This window comes from Lepisosteus platostomus, chromosome 28 (genome assembly GCF_059453375.1).
Source record: "Lepisosteus platostomus isolate fLepPlt1 chromosome 28, fLepPlt1.hap1, whole genome shotgun sequence".
NCBI lineage: Eukaryota > Metazoa > Chordata > Actinopteri > Semionotiformes > Lepisosteidae > Lepisosteus > Lepisosteus platostomus.
In genome coordinates, this window is record NC_142638.1 from 6,752,040 (window position 1) to 6,775,537 (window position 23,498).

Sequence of the window (23,498 nt, forward strand, 5' to 3'; positions counted from 1 at the left end):
CCTTGCAAGGTCTAGGGAGAGAACAGTGCGTTGTTCGGAATAAGTACCTCTTAGTTGTTATTATTGTCATCTGTTTTATTGTTACACCTTGTGGCTTTACATTATTCATCTCTTAAAAATATCGTCTGTAACGGCGATGGGAGTTCCCACATGCGGTAGATTAGTAGACTGTGGCTGCACCCCTCCTGCCTCCAGATGCGGCTTGGGAGCTGATTAATGGTAATGGCCGCCTGCAAATGGCGGGGCTGTAGTTCACGTCCTTCCGAGAGTTTTTTTGGAAACTTGCCACGCTGGAATCAGGGCTCATTGGACAACTGAGCCTTCTGTTGAGGCCTGGGGAAGATGACGGGAGCACTCTCTCTCTCTCCCTCCCCCTCCCTCCTGCACGTCAGCGCTGCCTGGGGAGGGAGGGGGGAAGGTAGCAGTGATGGGGGTTGGTTGTGGGTTCAGCAGAGCCTTTTAAACCATTACCGCTTGGATATTTGTCATATTATGTTATTAGATTAGCTCGGGGGTCTAATGAAAGCAGGGGTGATTTGTCAGCGTTATTAACGACTTCATTCCCTGCTGCCATTCATCACCTGAGTCTTCCAGTGGCAGTCCTGCTGCCTCTCACAGGGGGGGTGCGGAGCGGTAGGATCTCTGGGGCTTCTCCGGGGGGTGGGGGGTGTGGGGGTGGGGGACGGGTTAGAAAAAAAGAAATGACGTTAACTACCGGTGTGCGTTGTAGGGAAAGGGGGCTTCCTTGCCATGTGGCGGATTTCATTTTCCGCGTTTTGCGCCCCGTCACTCGGAGGCCCTTCTCCGAGCCGATTAGGATTTCTCGGCTCTTGGAGATGCAGGGAGCTCCCCCAGATCGCGGGTCTCCGCTACTCCCAGCCCACAGCACCCCCTCGCTCCAGTGCCTTCCCTGTCAATACCCGGGCTCCTCAGCTCGAGCCAGGGGAGCGTGCAGCCTCACTTCCTACAGCCGCACATTTCCCCGTAGGCGCTTTCTCCCCCCACCGCGCTGTGGTCGGCACTGGGCAGCTGGCACAGCCGCTTCACTTCCTGCCTCTGCGGCCTGTGGCCCACTGGGACTCCACCAGCGCATACCCATAGACTTTACTCCATCGCCTCTCCCCCCCGTCCTCGTCAGTCAGTTCTCTTGCAGGACTCTGGCCCGGTCAGTGATGGCGCCACCGTGTCACCTCACTCTCTCTCTCTCCCTCCCTCCCGCAGCGGTGAGGAACGATCGGAACAAGAAGAAGAAGGACGAGAAGAAGCAGGAGTGCACGGAGAGCTACGTGCTGAGCCCCGCCACCGAGGACATGATCGCGAAGGTCCGCAAGGCCCACCAGGAAACCTTCCCCTCGCTCTGCCAGCTGGGCAAATACACTACAGTAAGGACCGCTTCCGGGCCGTCGCCCTCTGCCTCACAGCTGGGCACGGCGTTGCACACCAGCTTCAGGCCTTGCTCCAGTGTGGTTAGATGGGTGTGGCTTATGGTCAGCAGTCTTACACCACTGCGGGTGGTGCTATAGGGGGGGGACAAGAGCAGAACTGCAGCCGCGACTTCATGTGTGACACTGCAAATACCAGAAAACCACCAGGGCAGGGAGGACAAAACATGTAGCTCACCAGCGTGTGGCTTCACTCTGACTCCCCCTTTCTCCGTCTTCCTCTCTGCGTCTCTCTCGTCTGCCTCAGAATAACAGCTCGGACCAGCGCGTGTCTCTGGACATAGACCTCTGGGACAAGTTCAGCGAGCTCTCCACCAAGTGCATCATCAAAACCGTCGAATTCGCCAAACAGCTGCCGGGCTTCACCACGCTTACCATCGCAGACCAAATCACCCTGCTCAAAGCCGCCTGCCTTGACATCCTGGTGAGTGCCCGAAGGCCACAGCAACAGTGACAGGATTATCGCGGAGCGCCTGCCCATAAGCCACAGCTGGCCTCATGAGCCACTAGTGCCCATACTGGCGCGAGACTCGACGCCAAGGACAGGCGTGTGGCCTCAGTACAAAGCAGGGCAGGACTCGAGGCACTGTGCAAGACTAATGGAATAGATTCCACCTCTCACACGTCAATTCATCATCCTGGTAGAATTGGAACAGGAAATTAATGAAACACGGTAACAGTTCTTTCAGCTAGTGACATTGAAAAGAATAAAAACGCCTGGTTCTGTCTTTGAGTAAACCTTTCAGGACTTCAGTGAAGGACTATGAATAAGCTAAAGGGTGTCTGTGGTCAGGAGGGCTCACTGCGTACAATTCGAGTGCTGATGATAATAGTTCTGTACCACTTTCTGGACACTCCACTCAAAGAGCTGTACAGGTAATGGGGACTCCCTTCCATCCCCCACCTGGATGATACAGCAGCCATAGTGTGCCAGTACACTCCCCACACGCCAGCTCTCAGTGGGGAGGAGAACGGAGTGATGAAGTCAGTTCAGAAATGGAGATTATTTAGGAGCCCATGACTGCTAAAGGCCAGGCGGTGGGGGGGACTTTAATGCTCACTGCTGACCCCTGGTGTCTCCACAGATTCTGCGGATCTGCACACGCTACACACCTGAACAGGACACCATGACGTTCTCGGACGGGCTGACGCTGAACCGCACGCAGATGCACAACGCCGGCTTCGGGCCGCTCACCGACCTGGTGTTCGCCTTCGCCAACCAGCTGCTGCCGCTGGAGATGGATGACGCAGAGACCGGCCTGCTCAGTGCCATCTGCCTGCTCTGTGGGGGTAAGGCGTGTCGCCTGGAAGGCCCACCTTGTATCATCATGATGCCTTTTTTTTTCCCTAACGCACTTCATTCTTCATTTCTGCGTGGGGTTGCGTTTTTTAGTGCACTGTTGAGCAGAATCTAAAGTCTAAGAAGACGCCCTCGCAGGGTCATTGATCTGCTGAAGCCCAAGACTTTGTCATCCTGCCTTTCTTGAAAGCTATGACTTGGGGTCTACTTTAGAACTTATTGACTGTCAATAAGTAACTTCCTAACACAAGGCTCTGGAGTATTTATCAGTAATAATTTTATATGGGTTTTACATGCATAAACATTCCTATCACTGGATGCAGTTCTGAAGCTGCTCTTAAAAACACTGTGTGAGGAAGCAGCGCCTCCTAGTGGTGGTTGTTCATAACTGCTAGGACTGCCCTGAAGTCTCCTTACTACTGGAAGTCTTATTGAATTCAAATCCATTTCACATGACTTTGTTTTTCAATTGTAAATAAACACGTTCATTCCCTTTGGCTTGCACTGGACTGCACTGGTCCTCGAGTGAGGGTTCTACAGAGCTGATGGCCTTTGTGTGTCTGTGTGTGTGTGTGTAGACCGGCAGGATCTGGAGCAGTCCGACCGCGTGGACACGCTGCAGGAGCCCCTGCTGGAGGCCCTGAAGGTCTATGTGAGGAAGAGGAGGCCACACAAGCCACACATGTTCCCCAAGATGCTGATGAAGATTACAGACTTGAGGAGCATCAGCGCCAAGGGTGAGTCTCTGCTGCACTCGGTGCCCTGCTGTACCTGCGTCGGGTACGCGGCCCTGCACGCAGCAGTGCATGGGTTTTTCTGTGGCATGCCTTCAGCACTGTGCCAGTAGGATGCCAGGGAAACGTGCCATGAGGCCCAAGCTTGGTTAGTAATCCCCCCTGACCAGAGCTGACCCTCTTGTGAAATTTGGTGCCCTTGAACTCATTGGCCAAATCTTGTAACTCCGTAATGTTCACTGATTCAGTATAACAAAATGCAGCTTTGTCAGGGTTAAGTGTTCATTCAAAACGAAATGAACTCTCAATTGATTGCCACAGAATTGTTTATGCGTGGAGGGGAAAACTGAGTGAAAGGACAGTGCACAGTGTCTTAACTCTTGTGCAGCAGTGCGTTGTCAACTACTTGTACTCATGTTAATGTATTCAGATAATGCCTGTCCATAAGCTAAAGTGATTAAATGCAAACTTTTTACGTCATGCAGTGATCAGAACCAAGCCCGAGTGGAAATGATGAAACTACCAGGCTGTGGCAGTATTTATTTTCACTAGAATTCCGACAATAACACACGCAGTTGGAAAACAAGGCCTGGTCCGGGGGTGGACAGAAATGTGTGATTTCCGGTGTTTCTGGTACTCCGGTTCCAAGCTGGGGGTAGAAAGGGGAAGAAGGGAAATCCAGCCCCTCCGTCGTGGTGAGCTAACGCTGTCCCCCTCTTCCTCCAGGTGCGGAGCGCGTCATCACTCTGAAGATGGAGATCCCGGGCTCCATGCCCCCGCTCATCCAGGAAATGCTGGAGAACTCTGAAGGCATGGACTCCCAGGGCAACGGCCTGGCGCGAGTCAGCGGGCCCCCTCCGGGGAGCTGCAGCCCCAGCCTGTCGCCCAGCTCGGCCCAAAGCAGTCCCGCCACGCACTCCCCGTAGCCCCCCACCAGCGACGCGCCCAACCCCCCCACCCCCTCCGGCCCCTCCTCATCCCTCCTCGGGACGGCGCTCCCAGCCAGCCAGGACAGCCCCTGCGGCCGGGCCGGGCCGGGCAGGGCACAAGCACAGACAGCACGGCCCACAGGCAATACCACGGTGTTTTGGAACACATATCCTACTACCGACTTAAAGAAAGGAACTAATTTCAGTCCTTTTTGATTTTTTTTTTCTAAGAAACAATACAGTTACACTGCTGAATTTTTTTTTCCCCCCAAGCGTTACAGACAAGCTGGATTTGGACCGGAATCGAGATTCCGAGACCGAGCAGTCCAGATACAGACACAGCGGACTTGCGTTCTTCCCCTGGGCTTTCAACGCAGAGGAAACCGAACGAACTTAATAGAGGATTGTCGTCTGATTTTTTTTCCTATTACAACTTTAAAAGACAGATTTTCTTATAAAAGCTATATAAATATATATATAAAAAAGGAATGAATGAGGTTGAGTTATGAGAAGGAGAGTGGACAGAAGGGGAGGGGGAAAGATTTTTGCAGATGTTTTCTCACCGTTTCTGAGATTAGATGCAATTGTTTTCCTTCACTGATTTAATCTTTTCATACCTGTGATATTAACAGAAGAATACGTGGCTGTTTGATCACCAGCTAATATTGTTTTATTGATGGGGAAAAGAAAAAATACAGAATACATTTAATTTGCATATAAAAAATGTTGGACACGATTGTAACACAAGACTATTCCAGGTTGGGTTCATTTTTGATTTCTTTATAAAAACAAATGAAAAGTATCCACAAATACTATTAAGGTCACAGGTCCTTGATAAACGATGAAGATCTTTATTAAGGTGGATTTTAAGTAGCCTCTGAGATATTGTATATAGGCTGTATTCATTTCTTTTAAACTATGAAGAGTTTAGCCTTCACTTGTTATTGCCTTTTTTTTTTGTTTTGGTTTTTATTTTATTTTAAGGAAAAGTCATTTTAAGCACATTTTATTGAAGGAATCGCAAGGATGTACACTGTGTAGGCCACTTAGATAAGGGCAAGACCTATAGACATCACAAATAGGAGGGCACAGTACTTGTTCACGAACAGTGGTAAAATGATTTTCACTTCACCCTTAAATAAAAAAAAAAACTCTTGCACCCCCCCGACTGGTCCATTTGCTTTCTGAACTGCACGGCGAGGGGGTAAGATCAGCCTGGGTAAGAAACCAGATAGGGGGGTTGGCCTGGGTGGGATCAGAAGAGACGATCACTGCACGTGTCAGTCTTTCTCCAGAGGAGTAAGGTGTAGCTTCGTAAAGGAACGCAGGGGTGGAGGCAACAATCGGAATAGTAAAAGGAGTTCAGGGATGCTGCCTGTGCTCTCCTGAACTTCCAGTCAAGGCACTCGCAGTTGGGTAGCTGCCTGCCCTTGGGAAACGCTGGGAAGGCTCTTTCCCTGTGGAGCTCCGCGGTCTGTGGAGACCTCCCTGCTCCCCGCCCCAGGAAGGGGGTGTTCGCTTGGCGATCCGGCCTCCGGGCGCCGCGGGCCTGAGCCACCCGAGCTCGTCGCGTCCGCGACGCTGAGTGTCCCCGAACCTTTCGGGAGAGCGGGAATGAGCAGGGGGGAGTTTGGCCTGGGCGGTGCGCGCCGATGAAATGTCAGCAGTGTGGACGTTGGCCGCGGAGGTGGGAGCACTGCTGGGATCACGGAGTTTTAACCCTCTGCCTCTTCCCCTTTGACTCTCAGCCTTTCGCTCAGTCTCGGGAATGCAATAATAATTTGACCATTTTGTCTAACCTGGAATAGCTAGGGAAACTCATTCAGTTCCAGATTATGAAATACTGCAATTTGTTTGAATTTTGCCAGATTACTGGGCAATTTAGGGAAAAGAAAGTGAAAATAAACCAGCATTTGATAATGCCGCATATTTGTGTTTTTTCAGTAGGATGTGTATGTGAAATAACCATTATGGAGGAGAGCGTGAATATTTACAGTATTCACATTTGCTCAGCTGTTTTAAAAGACACTGATGGGTACTTGAGTGGTAAATGTGCTTTCTGAATAAATTTACTTGAAAGAATATATGCTTTGCAGTGCCCTTTCAAAGCACTTAAGAAAATAGGGCAGTTTTCATCAAGTCCCTTTCCAACTGCCAATTTCATGCTGAATTTTATTTGCTCATAAACATATATATATATATAACTTATATTGGATCATTACCACAGGTTTCAAGCATAATACACACAGTTCACAAAAAGCAACACATCAGATTCTTGCAGGGCTAGAGCCCTAGCCTTTTGAGTGCCCTCCAGATCATGATTTGCACATACACTACAACTATAAGTGGCTCTCAACACAACCTTATTTTACTATTTAGAACTAATTAACTACAACATTTTTATGTTTATGTTAATTAGAACAAGAAGCACAAATCTGACAAGGATGTACTTTAATATTGAAAGTAATAAATGGGACCATTAGTACGCATTAATAATCATACAGCAGCTATATCGCCCTGCAACTCACAGCTGGCAACTGAGCCTAGTCGGTTCCTGGATGGGAGACCTCCTGGAAAAGATAAGGTTCTTACTGGAAGAGGTGTCAGTGGGGCCAGTAGGCTATGTGGGTCCTAACGCCCCAGTATAGTGACGGGGACACTATACTGCAAGAAGGTGCCCTCCTTCGGATGAGACGTAAAACCGAGGCACTGACTCTCTGTTGTCGCTAAAAATATCAGGGCGTTTCTCAAAAAAAGAAGGGGGTGTAACCCCAGCGTCCTGCCAAATTTCCCCCCGGCCTTTACCAGTCATGGCCTAATAACCCCCCCCTCTGAACTGCCTCCATCACTCTGCTCTCCTCCCCACTGAGAGCTGGTGTGTGGGGAGAGTATTGGCGCACTCGGGGGGGCTACACACTGGTGGTGGGGGAGGGTAATCACCATTCCCTGTAAAGGGCTTTGAGTGGAGTGTCCAAAAGAGCTTTATGTAAGTGTAAGGAATTATTATTATTATTATTAAATGATAAACAGGACAAAAACAGGATAAAAATGCTAAGAAAATAACTTAAAAACGACTGCATTGAAACCTTTGTAGAAAGGAATTGTAGAAATATACATTAAGTTTATAAAGTTAAATTTCTAACTAAGTTAGAAACAAGTGGATTCGGTAAAACCAAAGGTGAGATCGGTAAGGCTGAGCAGATTGGAAGGTTTTATCTAAAAAAGTGATCAATAAATCAATTCACATAGATTTTCCAGAGGTAAAATTATTAATTACATCTTCACAGCACAGTAGTCGACCCACTGCATGGCTGGTGCTCATGATGGCCAGTCCACTGAGACTTTATAGTGCCAGGGCTGACCTCAGATGTGTTGTAATCAAACTGAGCTCCTTTCTGCTCCTGCTGCTGTCACTGGGAGCGTGACTGCAATCCCAAGGGCTACAAGCTGGGTTTACAATATGCCCATTCGATGAAATACAGGAGAAACGGTAAAGGAAACAATGCATTTTTATGTTGATTATGTATAATTTTTTGTCCTTTACAGCTTTCGTGTTTTTTTACTTTTATCCGGGTGATCCACAAGTCATGTGTACAATGGCAGGAAACATGAATCAATTAACTCCTAGTTAAAACACCTCTACTTGTCTACCTTGCAAATGTGGCTTGACTACCATTCACAAGTTACTTGGATCTGACAGAATCAAAACCTAATGAAAAGCAAATGAGCATGCGTATTCTGCATTATTAGTGACTTGGTTTGGCGTGCCTCTGTTTTGAGATTGCTTGGCCCACTCTTCTTTTCAGCGCTTCACAAACATTATGTACTCGATTATGTTTGGTCATTTTTTGACTGGGCTCCCATTAAGGTAATCCACAGCAGCAACAGCAAGAGCCACTGCAGTGAATTTTTCGGCTCACATTTGAACACGCAGATTAAAAATATGCTGAGTTGCACATTGAGGGGAGGCCCCCTGGTGGACGGGTTTACCTATGCCCAGGGCAGGCCCTGTATTCTTCAATTCAGATGCGTTTGACTTAAAAAATAATTTAATGTTCTCTAAGCTATTGGATCATTCTTGTTAGGAGACCCCTCTCTCCCATAAAAGCTGTATTCAGTAAGTGTTCACTTGAGAAGTCAGTTTGAACAGATGATTTGGAAGTGCCATGCTTCTGTCCACTTCACACACAAACCATAGCAATACTGAACACCTAGGATGCATTTTTAAAGATCAAGTTAATGCTTCACATGTGAACGGGCAGATGTTGAATGGATTACAACACTAACAGTTGCTAACGAACACTGATCTGAAAACTGGCGTTTTCCACGGCCGCCGGTGGGAGGAGCATGACGTTTCTGAGTCAGGATTGGTCGGGAGCTTCACCCAGCCCTGTAAGTGGGGATGGGATTGGCTAAGTGAAAACATCCATCATAGACTGATTGGTCGACAAAGGGGCGAAACCTTCCTACAGGTCACAGGCACAGCAAGACTAGCTCAGCGTTAGCGATTCCTGAAACCCAGGGGAAAATAACGGCCTGCCACCGCAGAGTGACAGAAGCATCCTTAGTAAACACTACAGCAAGGCAGAATGCACTAGCAATAAACTAGGGGAAGTCATACCAACCTAGATAAACCTATACAGCATCATGGCACCTCAGGGTATAACTTAGTGTTGCTCCACACAGAGTAGTCCTGTAGCACCACCTTCTGTGAGAATATTGGCACTGCAACCTCACCAGGTAAGAGGAACATCCTACTCTTTTGACAGGCTAAAAGAAAACAGTAATAGTTTCAAGTGGGTGGCTGTGTCAGCATGCATAGGTTGCAAAGGAACAAGTAAAGGTTTTTTCCCTGCTGGAAAGAGAAGAAAAGAAACGCAACGTTTCGGCTGTGGAGCCTTTCTTCAGAGCCTTTACTCGTTCCGAAATAAGAAATAAAGATGTTTTGTCTCACAGCAGAGAAAACATAAACCGAGCGCTGAAAACCCTCAAAGGGCACTGGCGACAATCCACCCACCGGGCCTCAACAGAATCCACAGTGAGACGAGAACCGGAGGACATCATCGGAAATTAAGGGGAAACGCATTTACAACTGCAAACAGGAGGCACAAAGGGTCGGGCGAGTCTGGAACAAGCTGCCCAGGCACGCTAATGAAGCGGATACCCTGGCTTCTTTCAAGACGAGAAACAGCTGGATGAGACCCCCTGATCAATTAGCTGTGGTAGACCAAACGAGCTGCGTGGGCTGAGCGGCCTTCTCGTGTTCGCAATCCTTATTTTTATGAGCCCCGAGTGTTGCTCATCCATCCATTCTCCAAGCTCTTCTTCCATTTCGGGGTCACAGGGGAGACGGAGCCTGTCCCAGCAAGCAAGCAAGGGGCGCAAGGCGGGGTGCACCCTGGACATGACCCCAGTCCAACAGCCCGTCACAGGCCCCACACCGACACACTCGCAGCAGGGCCACGTTTTCCAGAAAAAAATATTTTTATAACTTGCCAGTATGTCTCTGGAATCGGGGAGGAAAACCACTTAAACCCTGGGGGAACATGCAAACTCCACACAGACAGCACCCCGGGTCCAGAATTGAACCCAGGGCCCCAGTGCTACGAGGCAGCAATGCCGGCCACTGCACTGCAAGGAATGGTCAATATGAATCTAAAGTACTTTTTTTTTTCTGCCAGTGCTTCCTCTTTAGGTCTGTTTCCTCGAGTGAGACTGTAACATTTGAATGTTACTCAAACAGGTCTAGGTTGTTCCAGCTTATCACCCCATAAGGGTGTGTTCTATAGTTATACCCTGTATTGACATGGCATTAAATTATTGAGCTCGCTGTGCACATAAAACCAAGTCACACCTGAAGAAGGCTCCACGGCCGAAACATTGTGTTCTATTTCTTCTTTTTTTCAGCATGGAATAAACCTATTACTTGTTCCTTTGCAGCCTAGTTAAGAACAGGCAGTGGGTCACCCAGGGTAGTCCGAGATATCCCAGTGTTTGCGGTCTAGCGAGGAACATTTTGGAAGCAGTCTTGACCAGCACATACTGGATAAAGCTCAGGAGTAAAAGGCTAAATCTCAAGTATTAGGGGAAGCACTTGTATATTTTTTCCCCAAGATATCAATGGTAAATTGTTCCCCTTTGAGAGCCATGGCACTTGATGAAACTATACAGCCGCCATCAGAGCACTGAAGCTTGGTCCTACTATCCTACTATCAGAGGCACAGCGTTTGAGACTGCTATCACAGCTTGTTCACCACAGCTCCCATCGAGTTCTTAGTCAATTCTTTGTGGGCAACTCAGGGCAAAACAACAGGACTACACCAATTACCTGCTCCCAGCACAATATCCACTGCCGCTTATCAATACAGTAGGTCGATTTGGTTGGTCTTAATAGCAAATAAAGTTGTGCTGAGAGCTGCCAAGATAGAACTTCGTAGAACTGCACAAATACCAAGTGAGACCTGACAACACCCGTAGTGTACTCCTCTATTCAGCACGGCGAGGTGACTTAAATACTCTGCTCAAAGGTCCCACCCACCCGGAACCTGACCCCGACCCCGACCCCAGGGGGGGCTCCACGCTTTTGAATTCACTGGGTTTGCGAAACGTCGCGTCTCTCTCTCTCGCCCCCCAGCATCGCTCACAATCGCCGGCGGTGACGTCACCGCGCCCCGCAGACATCAAAGCCAACGGCAAGAGCGGCCGCCGGACTCCGGCCAGTGCTCATGGGACACCTGCTCTCCGGGGCCGGCGGGCACCATGTAGTTAAAGCTACGCGAAAGTAGGAAAGCAGGCGGCGGCTCCCCCATTGCCCGTTTTCGAGTAGATACATGTATGTATTTCCTTCTGTAGGTTTCTGCAAACCACAACGATGACTATGGCCAACAAGACAGCCGGAGGTTTGTCTACCATCAGTGTCCTTAACCGATCGTCGCTGCCATCTTTCCTGGGTTTTAAATATATACTATTATATATTTCTGTGCATGATATTTTTATTTTCAGGAAAATCTGTTCCACACTTGTGGAACTGCCCAATCATTAGCCGTCCCTCAAACAGAACAAAAAAAAACACACGTTTTACGAGTTGAACAGAGGTTTACAAACGGTGTAAAACACTCACCGAACCGAAAAAGGGTGCCGTGGGGGACTTCACGACGTTGTTCTAAGCTGATAATGGCACCTATGACTTATTTTTTATTTTTTCGTGCTAGAACTACAGCTACAGCTCACACCGTAACAACCAGAATGATATTTCAGTACCTTTGTCGCCGCGTCTCCGTGCTTTTCCTCCTGTCTGACCGCCGGTTATCCCAGGGCTGTTGCGCGAGAGGCCGAGCCTCCTGGCCACGTGGTCACACCGTGGGGCTCTGCCGGAAGAGCTGTGCATTGTGGTGCGGTAGGTGTGTTTCATGGGAGCATAGAAGAGAGTTTCACACTCAGCTAAAGTGGTTCATGAGCATATTTGAGTGTGTTTGATGCCCATGAGTATATTTTTACAGCATTTTCGCAATATCATCTTGGTTTGAACAGTTGCTCTTCAAATGCACTGTTGACATATTGTTCCTGTGTGTCCACTCTCAACCTGCAATGCCACCCCATAAAGACGAGCGTCGCCCTCCTTGACTGAGTCTTCATTGTCTTCGTCATTTTCCCCAGGTCTGTGGGAGTCTCTTGCATTGCTGTGCTACAAACCCAGAGAGGCGCCGTTGGTAAAGAGGTAGGACTGGCATTCCTAAATGAGTCTGAGGTGTATCGCTCTCAGTTGGACCCAGCCCGGCTGGGGATGTTTTATATCCTTTTAAGGCAGAGCATGAAAAGAGGGAAATACTCCAATACAGGAGACAGGAGGAAACGTGTGCTGAGTGCTACCGTTGGTGAACTGTTCTTTCTTAGAAAGGGTTAAGTCAGGGGGACCTACAGTCCACAGACTCAGCCCTGGCACCACTGAGCAGGCTGCACGGAGGAGTGGAGCTCAAACTTCTCCATCTGCAGTCCCGACATGATCTAGCCATAAGCTTAGTGTCGGCTTCGAAAGCCTCAGAATCCTTCGAAGGACCGTGTTCAAGGCAGTTAAAGTGACAAGAGTGTCAGTACGAGAGGAGGCAGATTGCTGTAGAGCACAACATTCTGTTTTCTGCTTCTCTCGGGATCAAACGTCCAGCAGGTATAGTAGGTCTCCTTGAATCCTCAGCTCATTTATCCGTGATCCGGAGCCCTTGCCGATGCCTCGGGGGTGGGACTGTCCTCTGAAACCGACCTCGGTATATCGTTTGTCTTGCAGAGAGCCAGGTGGACGCATCTATGTGGTGCCTCCTCTCCCCTTTCTCTCCGTCTTGGCGAGAGAGCCGGACTGCAAACTATCGGGGAGCGGAAAATCACAAAGGGCGCCGTCGGTGGAGCAGCACCCGGATCTGGTGGTCGGCATGGAAGGCCAAGACCTGCGGTTAGGTCCCTCATCGTCCAAACCCGGTGCGACAACGGAGTTACGGGCGGAGGGAGAGCCCACTGGCAGTGCCCTGGAAAACATGCTCTCCGAAGGGATGGAGTGCAAGCCAGGAGTCGGGAGGCGTTATCCGGAAAGCGAGTGTTCCGATGACGTTGCCGGTGGAAAAGGTGTGGTCGTACTAGTGCAGGGATCTGACCCTGACCGGGACGGGAGCTGTTCCAGGGAAGCAAGAAAGGAAGAGGGCTCTTGCAGTATTCCCATGGGGCTGGACAATGTCCAGGAGGGAAGGGATTCCGATGGTATTGCTGAAAGGGAGGGTGCTGAGGACAATGTTGCAAGGAGAGATGACTACCCCAGTGTCGGAGAGAGGGGGGGGGCCATGGATGTCACAGAGGAAGCAGGTTGCGATGGCAACACGGAGAAAACGGGGATGGAGGACGTCACGCAGACACGTGCTGAAAAACCAGATGAGGAGAGCAAGTCGGGGGAAGACCAAATGAGTGAGATCTTCACACTGCCACGGAAAGATCATCATCACGTAACGGAGGCAGATTCTGCGGTAGAGGTAGATGATCATCTGAATGTAGAGTGAATGAGAGAGGCTTGAGAGAAGCTTTTTAAAGTTCTTTTTTCCCCTATATTAAATAAAAATAAGCTGAGGACGTGTGAATTTGTAAAATCAAACTTAGTTTTCCTTTACATGAAGATTTTAGATTCAAGAATATCACTTTCAGACTGTTTTGCACAAAATGTATGCTGAAAGTTTTAATGAAATATTTGAGATGCACCAATAGTTGGATACATTGTGATCTGGAGCGATGTGTCACTATGGACAAGAACTGTCCGGACTGCCTTTTGCTGATGTTTTTAGAATGGGTGTTTTGTTGTCGTTTTCCTTGTAATAACCAGGATTTACCATCAACACTGAATGTGCCTGATGAATCCTGGAGCTTTGCAGAGCTCCTGTCCCTGCCCTGGGACACAGGCGCAGCAGCAGAGTCCACAGTCTTGGACAGCGCGGTCCACCTGAATGTTCCTGGAACAGTGGCAGCTCTAAGTGGCCAGAAGGGGGCAGCACAGAATCACAGAGCCGGGAGAGCCCCCATGGTACAGCAAGAGGAAACAGGGGGAAGGACAGGGGGTGGAGCTTGGACACAGCTGACCGACGAACAGGTCAAAGGTGAAATACTGCCGTTTTTTCAATCTAATATGGGACTGCACAAATATTTTAACTTGATCACAAAATTCCACCAAGCACTACTTTAATTGTACATTGGGATTGAATTGTGTTATCATAGCATCCTAAATATTCATAGAAACTCTGAACAAGTTGAAGTTGATTGGTAATAGACAGTGGTTTGGGATTTGTGCTGCCATTGTTTTTCCTGAATCCAGGTATTTCCATAATAGCTTGAATTGGTTTTATATCAGGACCTGTGGTGACCAATTCAAGCATTTCTAAAGGTAAAGCGTCTGGTTTAACTTCCCTTTTCACTACCTCTGTTTTTTCTGTTGCGGGTTTATAATTTTAAAACCAGCCACCAGTTTTGCGCTATACTGTGTAGTGTCTATTCTCTCTGCCCCCGTTCACTATGTCCGGTGGCAGTTTTAACACATCCTGCCAGCAGAGAGGACCACCGCTGGCCTAGATCACTGACTAGGTCTCCGTTTTCACTCGACTGCTGGATCCAGAAGGGCTAAGTGACAGATTGCCGTAGATCAGGAATGAACCCCGAAAAACCCGAGTGAGCGACAGCAGGGCAGCGAGGAGACTGAGTGACGTCTGTGAGGATGGTGCTGGAATGTACTTCCTTCTCTGTGTGTCTGGCAGCTTTCCGCGAAGTCTTCGACCTGGCCTGCGGGCATCGTGGCAGGAGCATCGCCAGCCCTGGACTGAAGACCACACTGAGGGCGGTGGGCATCCGCCTGGGCACTGCCCAGCTGCGCCTGTCGTTGCAGAGGGCAGACTCTGATGGTGAGAGCCTCCTCCTGCCTGGCAGAAGTGGAACTGAGGAGCAATTCAAACAATCGGGCATGAGCAGACTTCCTCATTCCTTTCAGCTTCTGCTTTTCTGACTTCTCCTTCTTGAGTTTCTGCTCTTTGAACTGTTGCTACTTCCTCCTTCACCTTATTTTTTAAGACGCATGAAGAATAGACCTCAATTAAACGTTTGTGTTGGGTCGTGAAGAGTGTTCTTCTGCAAAGGAGTGCTCCTCATCCCACTCTCGATCTGGCTAGCCAGATAGCTTAAAATCCCCGAAGCTCACCAGACCACCCGATCCGACGGCTTTTATAATGAGGAATGATAAGAATGTGACCATTTGCCTGGGAAGTTTGTTTCGGACTCTCGCCTCCCTGTTCTCAATTTTTTAAACGCACTTCCGAGCACTTGTGTCCTCTGGTGTAGGCTTCACTGCTCATTCTTAAGAAATCTGTTAGGTTGATATTGTCGGTGTGCAAGAGACAAATACAGGAATGTCCTGTAGGAGCCAGACCAAGCTGAGATGAGGCATCCCAATGGTTATTTCAGCACCTCGGTTGTAGAATTCTCTCCAGGTTTGGCAGAGTGTTCTGACAGAGTAGGGATTAGCTAACCAAGACTCTTCCTCAGCTCTTGGTGAAAAGGTAACCCCCCGAGGCTACCCAGGATACCCGTGGGGTTGCAGTGCCACTCTGTTACTCAATGTGGCGCTAGCCCACCTGTCCTGCAAGGTGGAGACGGATGAGCAGCTCTCAGGGGTGGGAATGTTCATCTGCCTTTCCCTGTTCTCTCCAAGAGGGGTTAGAGGAGCCAAGTCTCAAAACAGATCAATAACAGCTGGCCATCCCTAAAGGGGAGGGCATGCAATAAAATAATTGGTCATCCTAAATAAGTAAAAAAGAGAAATCCACATGAAGCGATTTTTACTCTGAAGGAAGTTCTTCCCTGTCCTGCACTGATGCAGTTGGATGGGTTTCTTTCCTGTTTTAGGGGATGGAGAGGTTGGATTTGAAGACTTTTTGAAAGTCATGACTGACAGCAAGAGGATTTCCTGCTATCTCCAGAATAAAGGCAAGGACTCTTTGTGAGCTGAGGTGCAGATTTTGTTTTTGCTTTATTTGGCTGATGTGTTATTCAGAGTCACTTAGCAGCGTTACAGTGACCTGTTTTTTTTTCCGATTGTTTTTCCCTGTTTTTAGTCAATTATTTATGCCCGTGAACGCAGCTCGGTTTGCTGAAGTATTTGTAGTAAAGTACCTTACCTTGGGGTACAGCATGGAGCCCCCATTAGTGGTTTGATCCTGTGTCCCCCTTGGTCAGGAGACCAGAGTGTTAACCATTTTTCCACACTGCTGCCTTAATATTTTCTAAGTGTGACCGTGCCTTGACCTTAAGTTTAAAAAAAAAAATTAGGGCCTATATCTTAAGCAAACATTGCGCTGGCTAAAAATATCTGTATTAGTTGAGTGGAATTCTCTGTGATGTCACTGTCGACACCCTTTCTGAATCCATGGAGATGAAGGAGTATTAATTAATGTGCAGTCAAATCACAAATTTTAATGATTGTTCACCCACCTCATTTGAAATTGGTCATTGCTGTAAGACTTGGCTGTCCAGCAGTGACTCCTGGACCAGACCGGCGAAGAATGAAGTGCTAGTTCAGCCCCCCCAGCATGCCCCCAGCTGCAGAGCCATTCTTCATTTGACAAACTGCAAGCAGTGCAACGTAACTGCAAGCCTGTAGGTGCCAGGAGTCACTGGAAAGCCGGGAGTAATCCCAGCCCTGCCATTTGCACACCATTGTCCGTGGAATCCTGGTCGCTGTCGGCTATTGGCAAGATCCTGGCTCGAACCCATGACACCTGCATCACAGAGCTCCACCTGCACCCAGAACTGATGTCCTTGCTGGTAGACCTACACAGGAGCCGAATATCATGAAATGGTTGTGTTTGAGTCCCCATGCTGCATTGCTCTTGCTTTTCTGATAAAACGCTGGAATAACCCCAGTGGGGTGTGATTCCCTGCTGCTTAAAGCAGATGTCAGAAATGGTTCCCAAGCTGTTATAGGTAGACCCTGCCACTCCATATCTCTGGATGACTTTTATTTTAAAACCAACCCATGATGACTCTTGATTACCGGCTCACGCTCCCTTTTTTCCCCCCAGTACCTACCTTGCTGGTCCGATTCCGTGCCGGGCAGGATCTGGACACAGTGTTCTTCCACCTCCTGGCCAGGCTCCTAGAATCGGATGCTCTGTCCCCCAGGTCCACCAGAGAGATCGTCAGGTAAGCAGCAGTTTATCGGGAAAGATCAGAGAAGTGACGGTCCCATCTATCTTCCTTATAAAATATGCAAAACTGAAACCACCTGGGCTGTTTCGTCACTTAATTCTGATTCTTTTAGCATGGATGTCTCCTTTAAAAGCATCTGTGTATACAGTGCTATGGCACTGAGCATCATGGGCTAAATGTCCTCCTCTCGTTTTTCACCTTTCTTAATCCTCTCCTGTCCTCGAGCCATAAATAACCCTAAGAATGGTCTGTGTTTTTTTAATAGTATTGAACTTGACAATGCCTTCCGGTGCTTCAGCCTCTCAGCTGAAGCCACACATCTGAAGTTCAGAATCTGAACAGAACTTTGAAATGCAGATCTAACACGACAGTGCTGACCTCACTGTGACCCTCTGATATTTGACAATGCAATTACATTTTCTTTGATACTATATAGTAAAAATGGCATATTTTTTAGAAACGGATTTCATTTTTAAAATTCCCCAGTATGGCATTTATATTGTTGGGTGTGGGAGTTCAACTGGTACCTCCTGCTTATTTCCAGAGTCTTGCTTGCGGGTGTATTACTGTAATCCGTCACCTTCTTCCCGGTTTTCCAGCCGGTCTCTGTTTGGATGGAATTCCATCCTTTCTAGAGACGGCGTGTTTATGCAGTCTCGCCAGAGCAAAGGCGCTGCCTCCAGCTCAAGGACGTGTTTCCTGCAGGTACTACCACAGGAGGTGTCCCCGGCGGGGGGGGAGGAGTGGGCGTGGGGCGCAGGCTGGAGCTGGCGCTGGTCTGCTGGGCCTGAGCCCGTCCCGGCTGCGGGCTTTCCTCGAGCCCAAAGGTGAGTGGGACCTGGGCGGCAACGTTTCATGAGGAGCGCACCCTGAAAACAAAAATAGTCATGTTAGATAACCCCACCTTTTGTACTTCAAAATACTTTTTTTTTTTAAATTGTCCACATTTCTGCGAACAAGCTTTCATCGGGACAAACATACTTGGCTTAACACAGAGGTTTGCCGCCACCTGAGGGGCTGCTAGCTTCAGTCCGGGGCCTCACTGTCCGAGAGAATTCGTCGTCTGGTGTTTTTCCGAAACTGTCCCTGTTTCACTACGCCAAGCCGGCTTTCACCTCCAACTGGCTTGTTTTAAAATGCCAAACTGCTTGGCCATGGCAGGAGTCAGAATGAGGCAGAAGTACGGAAGTGAACAAGATTGTGTTGCTGTCCCTCAGCTCTTACTTACAGGGAGGGTGTGAGAAAGGTGTCCTGTTTCTTATTTTTCTCTGGATGGCTGACGTGTGCATGGTACGCGTGCGGGCTCTCGTGGCAGCTGTGTTTGTGATGAGTCCTGTCCCACCACTATTCCTCCCTGCCACTGCAGCACATGCCTGGACATGTCAGGGTCACGGAGTGATTTGGTCTGATCTGGGTGTTTCCCCATACTGTTCTGAAGAGCGGCGCTGAAACGATCGCGAAAAGTTAGACGCGCGCCGATCCTGCATGCCTGTCGTTCCTGAGGTGGAGCGCAATCGCTCTTCCTGAAAAGACACAAACGTTCCAGAGGATGTGGCCTTGTGGCCTCCCGCCCAGATGCAAGCAATCTAATTATAGAGCCGTTTGGAATCTGCTCCGTAAAGAAAACAACAGAGTACTGACCTCTGCACATAGCGAGATGGCCTGTAATACGCTTTTTGTTTCTCTGTTTGATTGGCAGCGGAACAGAAGGTCGCCTCAGGATCATGTTCAATTGCCCCTTTTTTACGAGAACCATGTGCTTTGCGTTCCTAAATGTCAGGAATAGCGTGTTCACATTTTAAAAATCATTTGAGATTGTCCTTGAGAGACCACAGTGCTGACAAGTCAGCAGAGGTGTTTAATTCTGTACTATACTGACAGGGATATATAAGCCACTCAAACAAGTGTGTTTGCACTGCAGCTAGAGGAAGAGATGCCCAGTGTCCTCAGTGTGGTGAAGCACTCTGTGTTGTAATAAGGACAACAATTGTGTTGTGAATAGTGTTTAAGTGACTTTGATCAAGTCAGGACAAGTTATGTTAAAATTATATATATATATGGATTGAAAAGACCTCGTGTAGGAAACATTTGCAGTTCTGATTCATGTCTTAAACACAGGTGAGAGGATCTTAATATTGTTAGCAGGTAAAATCTTGAGAAGTGTTGACAAAATGTTGATAAAGCTAACCCAGATAACAATTTCAGGACAAAGAGTAAAACATGGACCTGCCCACACAAATACAGAGGCAGACTGAGCACAAGAGACAATTCTTTGCACAAAGAGTGGTGGGGATCTGGAACAAACTAGCCTGCCGTGTTGTTGATGTAGATGTCCTATGTTCACCAGTTGTCTGGATGGGACCTTCAGATTAGTGAGCTACAGGCCACCAAATTAGCAGCTGCCTCAGTTGTGACACTGTTTATGTTGTAACTTGAGTGTTCTGTGAGCTGTGGACGGCCAGGATCTTTTTCGGCCTGAGAAGCTGAGCTGGCGTGGACAAGGACGGTGGCGATTGTGGGGAAACCTAATCGTTTTTCATTTCTGACAGCGATGGAAACGGTGAAATCTTCATATTTCCGCCCTCAGTGTTCCCAGTAAACGTAGATCCCTCCCCGAAGGAGCTCCAGTAGATTGCTACACCTTTTCTGAAGGGGTAAATGAGATGAAAGCAAAATTGTTGCAGGCTGTTTGCAGTGGCTCTGCCTTGGGCAGCTTGACGATCTGAGTCATCCTGTCTTCCCTTGCAGATGCTGAGGGTGTGAGAGAGAAGAGGAAATCGCCGCCCAGGCAGAGGAGGGTGAGTGGGGTCAAACCCAAGTCAGCATTCCGGGGCTCCGCTGGTGGGGTTCCCCTTTGCCTACGTGTCACAGCTGTAGAATAGGTCCACGAGCCCAGATTTTGACCGATACGTGGGCTTGATTTTCTTTACACGGGCCCAGCAGCCACGCCTCTCTCGGAACAAGACCCCTTGCACGTTTTACCAGCCTGCTCTGCTGTGATAATGATGTGAGGACCTGAGAACCACACCTCCCCGGCCTCTCGCTTCATTGCGAAAATGTAGCAGACCTCGTAAAATAATAATAGAAAATGCAGGGCAAGCAAAATCCGAAACGGATGTCTTTTCCGGGCGTAGGAGGGAGGGAGAAGAGAGAGCACATGTGCTTTTTGGGTGCCGTAACCTGGGCTGTTTTCACTTTCATGCTGCGCAGCTGGAGGTGCAGATGTGTGGGTCTAGGAACTGCAAAGAAGCCCACCGCTGCTTTCCTGTCAGCCCAGTGGACAGGGGTGCGACTGGAGAGGTGCAGGGGTCGGAGGGACCCAAGTGATCCAGAGCAGAAAAAAAAAACGTGTGTTCTCCCAGCACTGCTCCTGTGGGGATCGGTGTTGTGAAAGATCCCCACTGTGGGTGATATGGCTTTAGGAGGTCTTCACATGTAACAACATAAGGTGGCATCTTGTATTTTTTTTTAAGGGTCTGGGTCTGTTTTAAAGATCTGGGAGGCTTCCTGGCTTTGTTTTGAACGTTTTTAGCCATTGCTTATAAAACACAGAACTTTCTTAAAGAGGAGGAGCTTATCTCCACCTCATTCAGTAATAGAGAAGAACAGCTTCAGGGATGCCTACTCTGCCAGCAAACACAATTAAACCCCAACAGCCAAAGTCCTGCTCCTGCACTGAGAAATTATTATACAGAAGCGAACCCTGTAATTAAATCCATGTAAGAATGCACCCTTTTTCGATTAATCGATTAATAAGTGAACCGATCAGTGAACACAGGCGAGATCATTCACACAGAGAAGATTTGACAAGTGTCTTTGAAGTGTATGGTTAGCGTCCTCTAGTGGCCTGCCTTTTGTTCGTTACAGTGTTTCTATGACAACCTGCCAGGGTCTTCACTGTGTATATGTGATGTCCAATCGTAGGTGCTGACAAAGCTGCTGCTAAAATAAATCGGAGCTCCACTCAGAATTGCATACACAGAATAAGTGTGAGACATTTTTCTACCATACAACAGGAAGTAGGTGTGCATTTGGAGCTTAAAAGGGCAGCATGCTCATTGCAGATAGTGAAACCCACTTGTGCATCTCAGGATTGTGATGATTGTACTCGGCCTTTGAGAACTATAGCCAATTGTTAAGACTATTAATGCCCCTTCATAAAATGCATTTTGAGAGCCCTGACTGGCAGCTACTCATACCATCTATTAATTCTGGGATATATATTCATAAACTGATTTTAATGTCAAACTGACCCTACATTTTTTTAGAAAAATGTAGAAGAACCGCTATAGAAACCTTAATTTAGTTTTCCACTGAGGTTTACAGTGGTAACTCGTGTCTTCGCTCTGTTATTTATACAGTAAGTAGAGGAAAAGAAGCATCCGGAAATCTAGAGTTCTGGTAGATGTTTTATGAACGTGGTCCTGGGCTTGAGACAGTACAATGCCATGATAGTCAGCTGTACCACTGGACAGCTCTGGAGTCCCGAGTTCGACTCCAGTCGTGGGTCTCCCGTCTGTGTGGAGTTTGCATGTTCTCCCTGGGTTGACCTGGGTTTTTCCCAGACCTTGTTTCCTTAATCGGTGTTGAATGGTGGATTTGCACCCTATGCTTCGAGCTGGCTGCCGCCCTCCGCAGGGGAGCCGCCTGGGGTCAGGGCTTTAGAGAAAGTGCCCAGTCCGGCTCTCCCTGCAGCCCCTCTCGGCTGTGTCTGTCTCTGCAGAGGCCGGCCATCCACATGGGCTCTGAGACCAAGCTGCTGACGACCCCGGTGCAAATCAGCCTCCGCCTGTCCAGCAAGCGCAGGAGCGAGATGACCTACGACCATGTGGCCATGGTCCGGAAAGAGGTGATCGCTGACTTGTGCAGGTTCACTGCGTCACGTTCACAAGAGCGCAGCGTGTGAACGGGAGAGAGCTCCGGCATCCGGTCAACATGATTATTGAGTACTTTCAGGCTGATAGGCGTGCTGAATACACCAGGAATGCACCATAGCAGCTGGGTTTTAAAAACACGGTCAGTAGGGTTGGTTATGCACCTGATATTTCTGTGAAAAGGAAAAATGAATTATAATTATATGGGAACAAGTAATAGGTTTGAAAAGAGAAGAAAGAAAAAGCAGCTACAGGTGTGAAGAAGGCTCCACAGCCGAAACGTTGCGTTTTCTTTCTTCTCTTTTCAGCTTAGAATAAACCTATTACTTGTTCCTTTGCAGCCTATGCATGCTGACGCAGCTCCCCACCTGATCTACTTATCATTATAAATAAATATGATGCATTTATATATCATAGATACTAATTCTATACAATATAATGTAATATTGCAATAATGAAATATTGTATTTAAAGACGTTTTCATTCACTTCTTAAGAACAAGGAAAGGCTTCAACCTATACAGTGAAACAAATAATGAATTCAGTTTGGTAATTTAAGGCTCAAATTGTAACAGAAACCCTCTGGATCTCCATGACTGGAGTTAAGCACCCTGTGAAAGGCAAATCCTGTTATCATGTACCAAACTGAATGGTTCCACAATCAAGACTGAGGCACTTCTTCATACAGAAAGTGGTGGAAATGTAGAATAATGTAGCTGGTGTTAAGCTGGCACGTATGCGGAGGTTCGCACGAGACCCTCGGGTCAGTCTGGCCTTCTGTTTGTGACCTTTCTGTTATCGTGTCTGGGATGTGCTCCAGATTCTTCCTCTGCCGGATACTGCTATTCTCTAGGATATACTTCCTAGGATTGGATCTCTGTTGTGTGCTCTGTCCTCAGCAGACCCATGCAGGGCCTCCCCTGTCTCAGGGCCTCCACTGCGTGTGTCTCTTTAAGGTGAAGGAGGGCACAGAGCTGTACCTCAGACAGCTGTTCCAGAGCAAACAGAGGGACGCCTGGAACTTCTGGCTCACGATCAATGCCCGCTACTTCCAGGAGAGGGAACCAGAGCACATCTGGAGAGCTCAGCAGCCTTCCACAGCTGGAGCCAGGCTGGCTGGGGACTCGGTCCCGGATCAGTACCTTAAAATAATGTAGGTGTATTCAAGCTGGCTATGGAAATATCTCTGCGCCCAATTCTGGCAGCTGCCAATTCTACATGACGCGTATGATGAAGACTATGTGGAGTGAATTAAATCTGTGTCAGATAATGCAGTATGTTGGGCTTTTATTTTGTGTGTAAAGCAAGCTGTTGAAATTTTATGTCACCAAAACCTGTAAATTATAATGACCAGGAAAGGAAGGAAGGAAGGAAACTCGAAGCAAGCATGGACCAGTGTTATCCCCTTGTGTCTTAACGATTACAGTTGTCCCAGGGCTCTGTATCTTTTATAACAGGGCACTGAATCCGAAACACTTCGAACCCGGATAGCTTTGAATG

At 48.2% G+C, this 23,498-nt stretch overlaps 2 protein-coding genes and 1 long non-coding RNA gene across 13 annotated transcripts in view; 2 read left to right on the forward strand and 1 right to left on the reverse strand.

Moving 5' to 3' along the window:
• The window catches only part of raraa (retinoic acid receptor, alpha a), a 156,909-nt gene extending 152,279 nt beyond the window's left edge, over positions 1-4,630 (forward strand). For all 6 annotated transcript variants that reach the window (XM_088622887.1, XM_088622888.1, XM_088622890.1 and 3 more), the window contains 5 exons: positions 1,222-1,382; positions 1,690-1,866; positions 2,528-2,732; positions 3,321-3,479; positions 4,203-4,630. In XM_088622887.1, the coding sequence (XP_088479013.1) occupies positions 1,222-1,382; positions 1,690-1,866; positions 2,528-2,732; positions 3,321-3,479; positions 4,203-4,402 (902 nt within the window). In that variant the 3' untranslated portion in view covers positions 4,403-4,630. The remainder of the gene's footprint in view (positions 1-1,221; positions 1,383-1,689; positions 1,867-2,527; positions 2,733-3,320; positions 3,480-4,202) is intronic.
• LOC148638706 (uncharacterized) lies at positions 1-17,129 on the reverse strand. The gene is made up of 3 exons (XR_015930949.1): positions 17,006-17,129; positions 11,666-16,747; positions 1-398 (listed from the first exon to the last, which is right to left on the reverse strand). It is a non-coding gene; the product is annotated as an uncharacterized LOC148638706 (long non-coding RNA).
• Positions 11,079-23,498, forward strand: part of LOC148638707 (uncharacterized) — an 18,029-nt gene continuing 5,609 nt past the window's right edge. Inside the window, exons 1-11 of one of the 6 annotated variants that reach the window (XM_088622879.1) lie at positions 11,079-11,304; positions 12,062-12,122; positions 12,687-13,416; positions 13,761-14,031; positions 14,683-14,826; positions 15,824-15,904; positions 16,999-17,119; positions 17,831-17,952; positions 19,874-19,923; positions 21,849-21,974; positions 22,901-23,268. In XM_088622879.1, coding sequence (XP_088479005.1) covers positions 11,277-11,304; positions 12,062-12,122; positions 12,687-13,416; positions 13,761-14,031; positions 14,683-14,826; positions 15,824-15,904; positions 16,999-17,119; positions 17,831-17,952; positions 19,874-19,923; positions 21,849-21,974; positions 22,901-23,155 — 1,989 coding nt within the window. In that variant the 5' untranslated portion in view covers positions 11,079-11,276 and the 3' untranslated portion in view covers positions 23,156-23,268. Of the gene's footprint in view, positions 11,305-12,061; positions 12,123-12,686; positions 13,417-13,760; positions 14,032-14,682; positions 14,827-15,823; positions 15,905-16,998; positions 17,120-17,830; positions 17,953-19,873; positions 19,924-20,065; positions 20,184-20,335; positions 21,787-21,848; positions 21,975-22,900; positions 23,269-23,498 lie in introns of those variants that run through there. The other 5 variants (XR_015930946.1, XM_088622882.1, XM_088622883.1 and 2 more) reach the window with 5 other exon arrangements.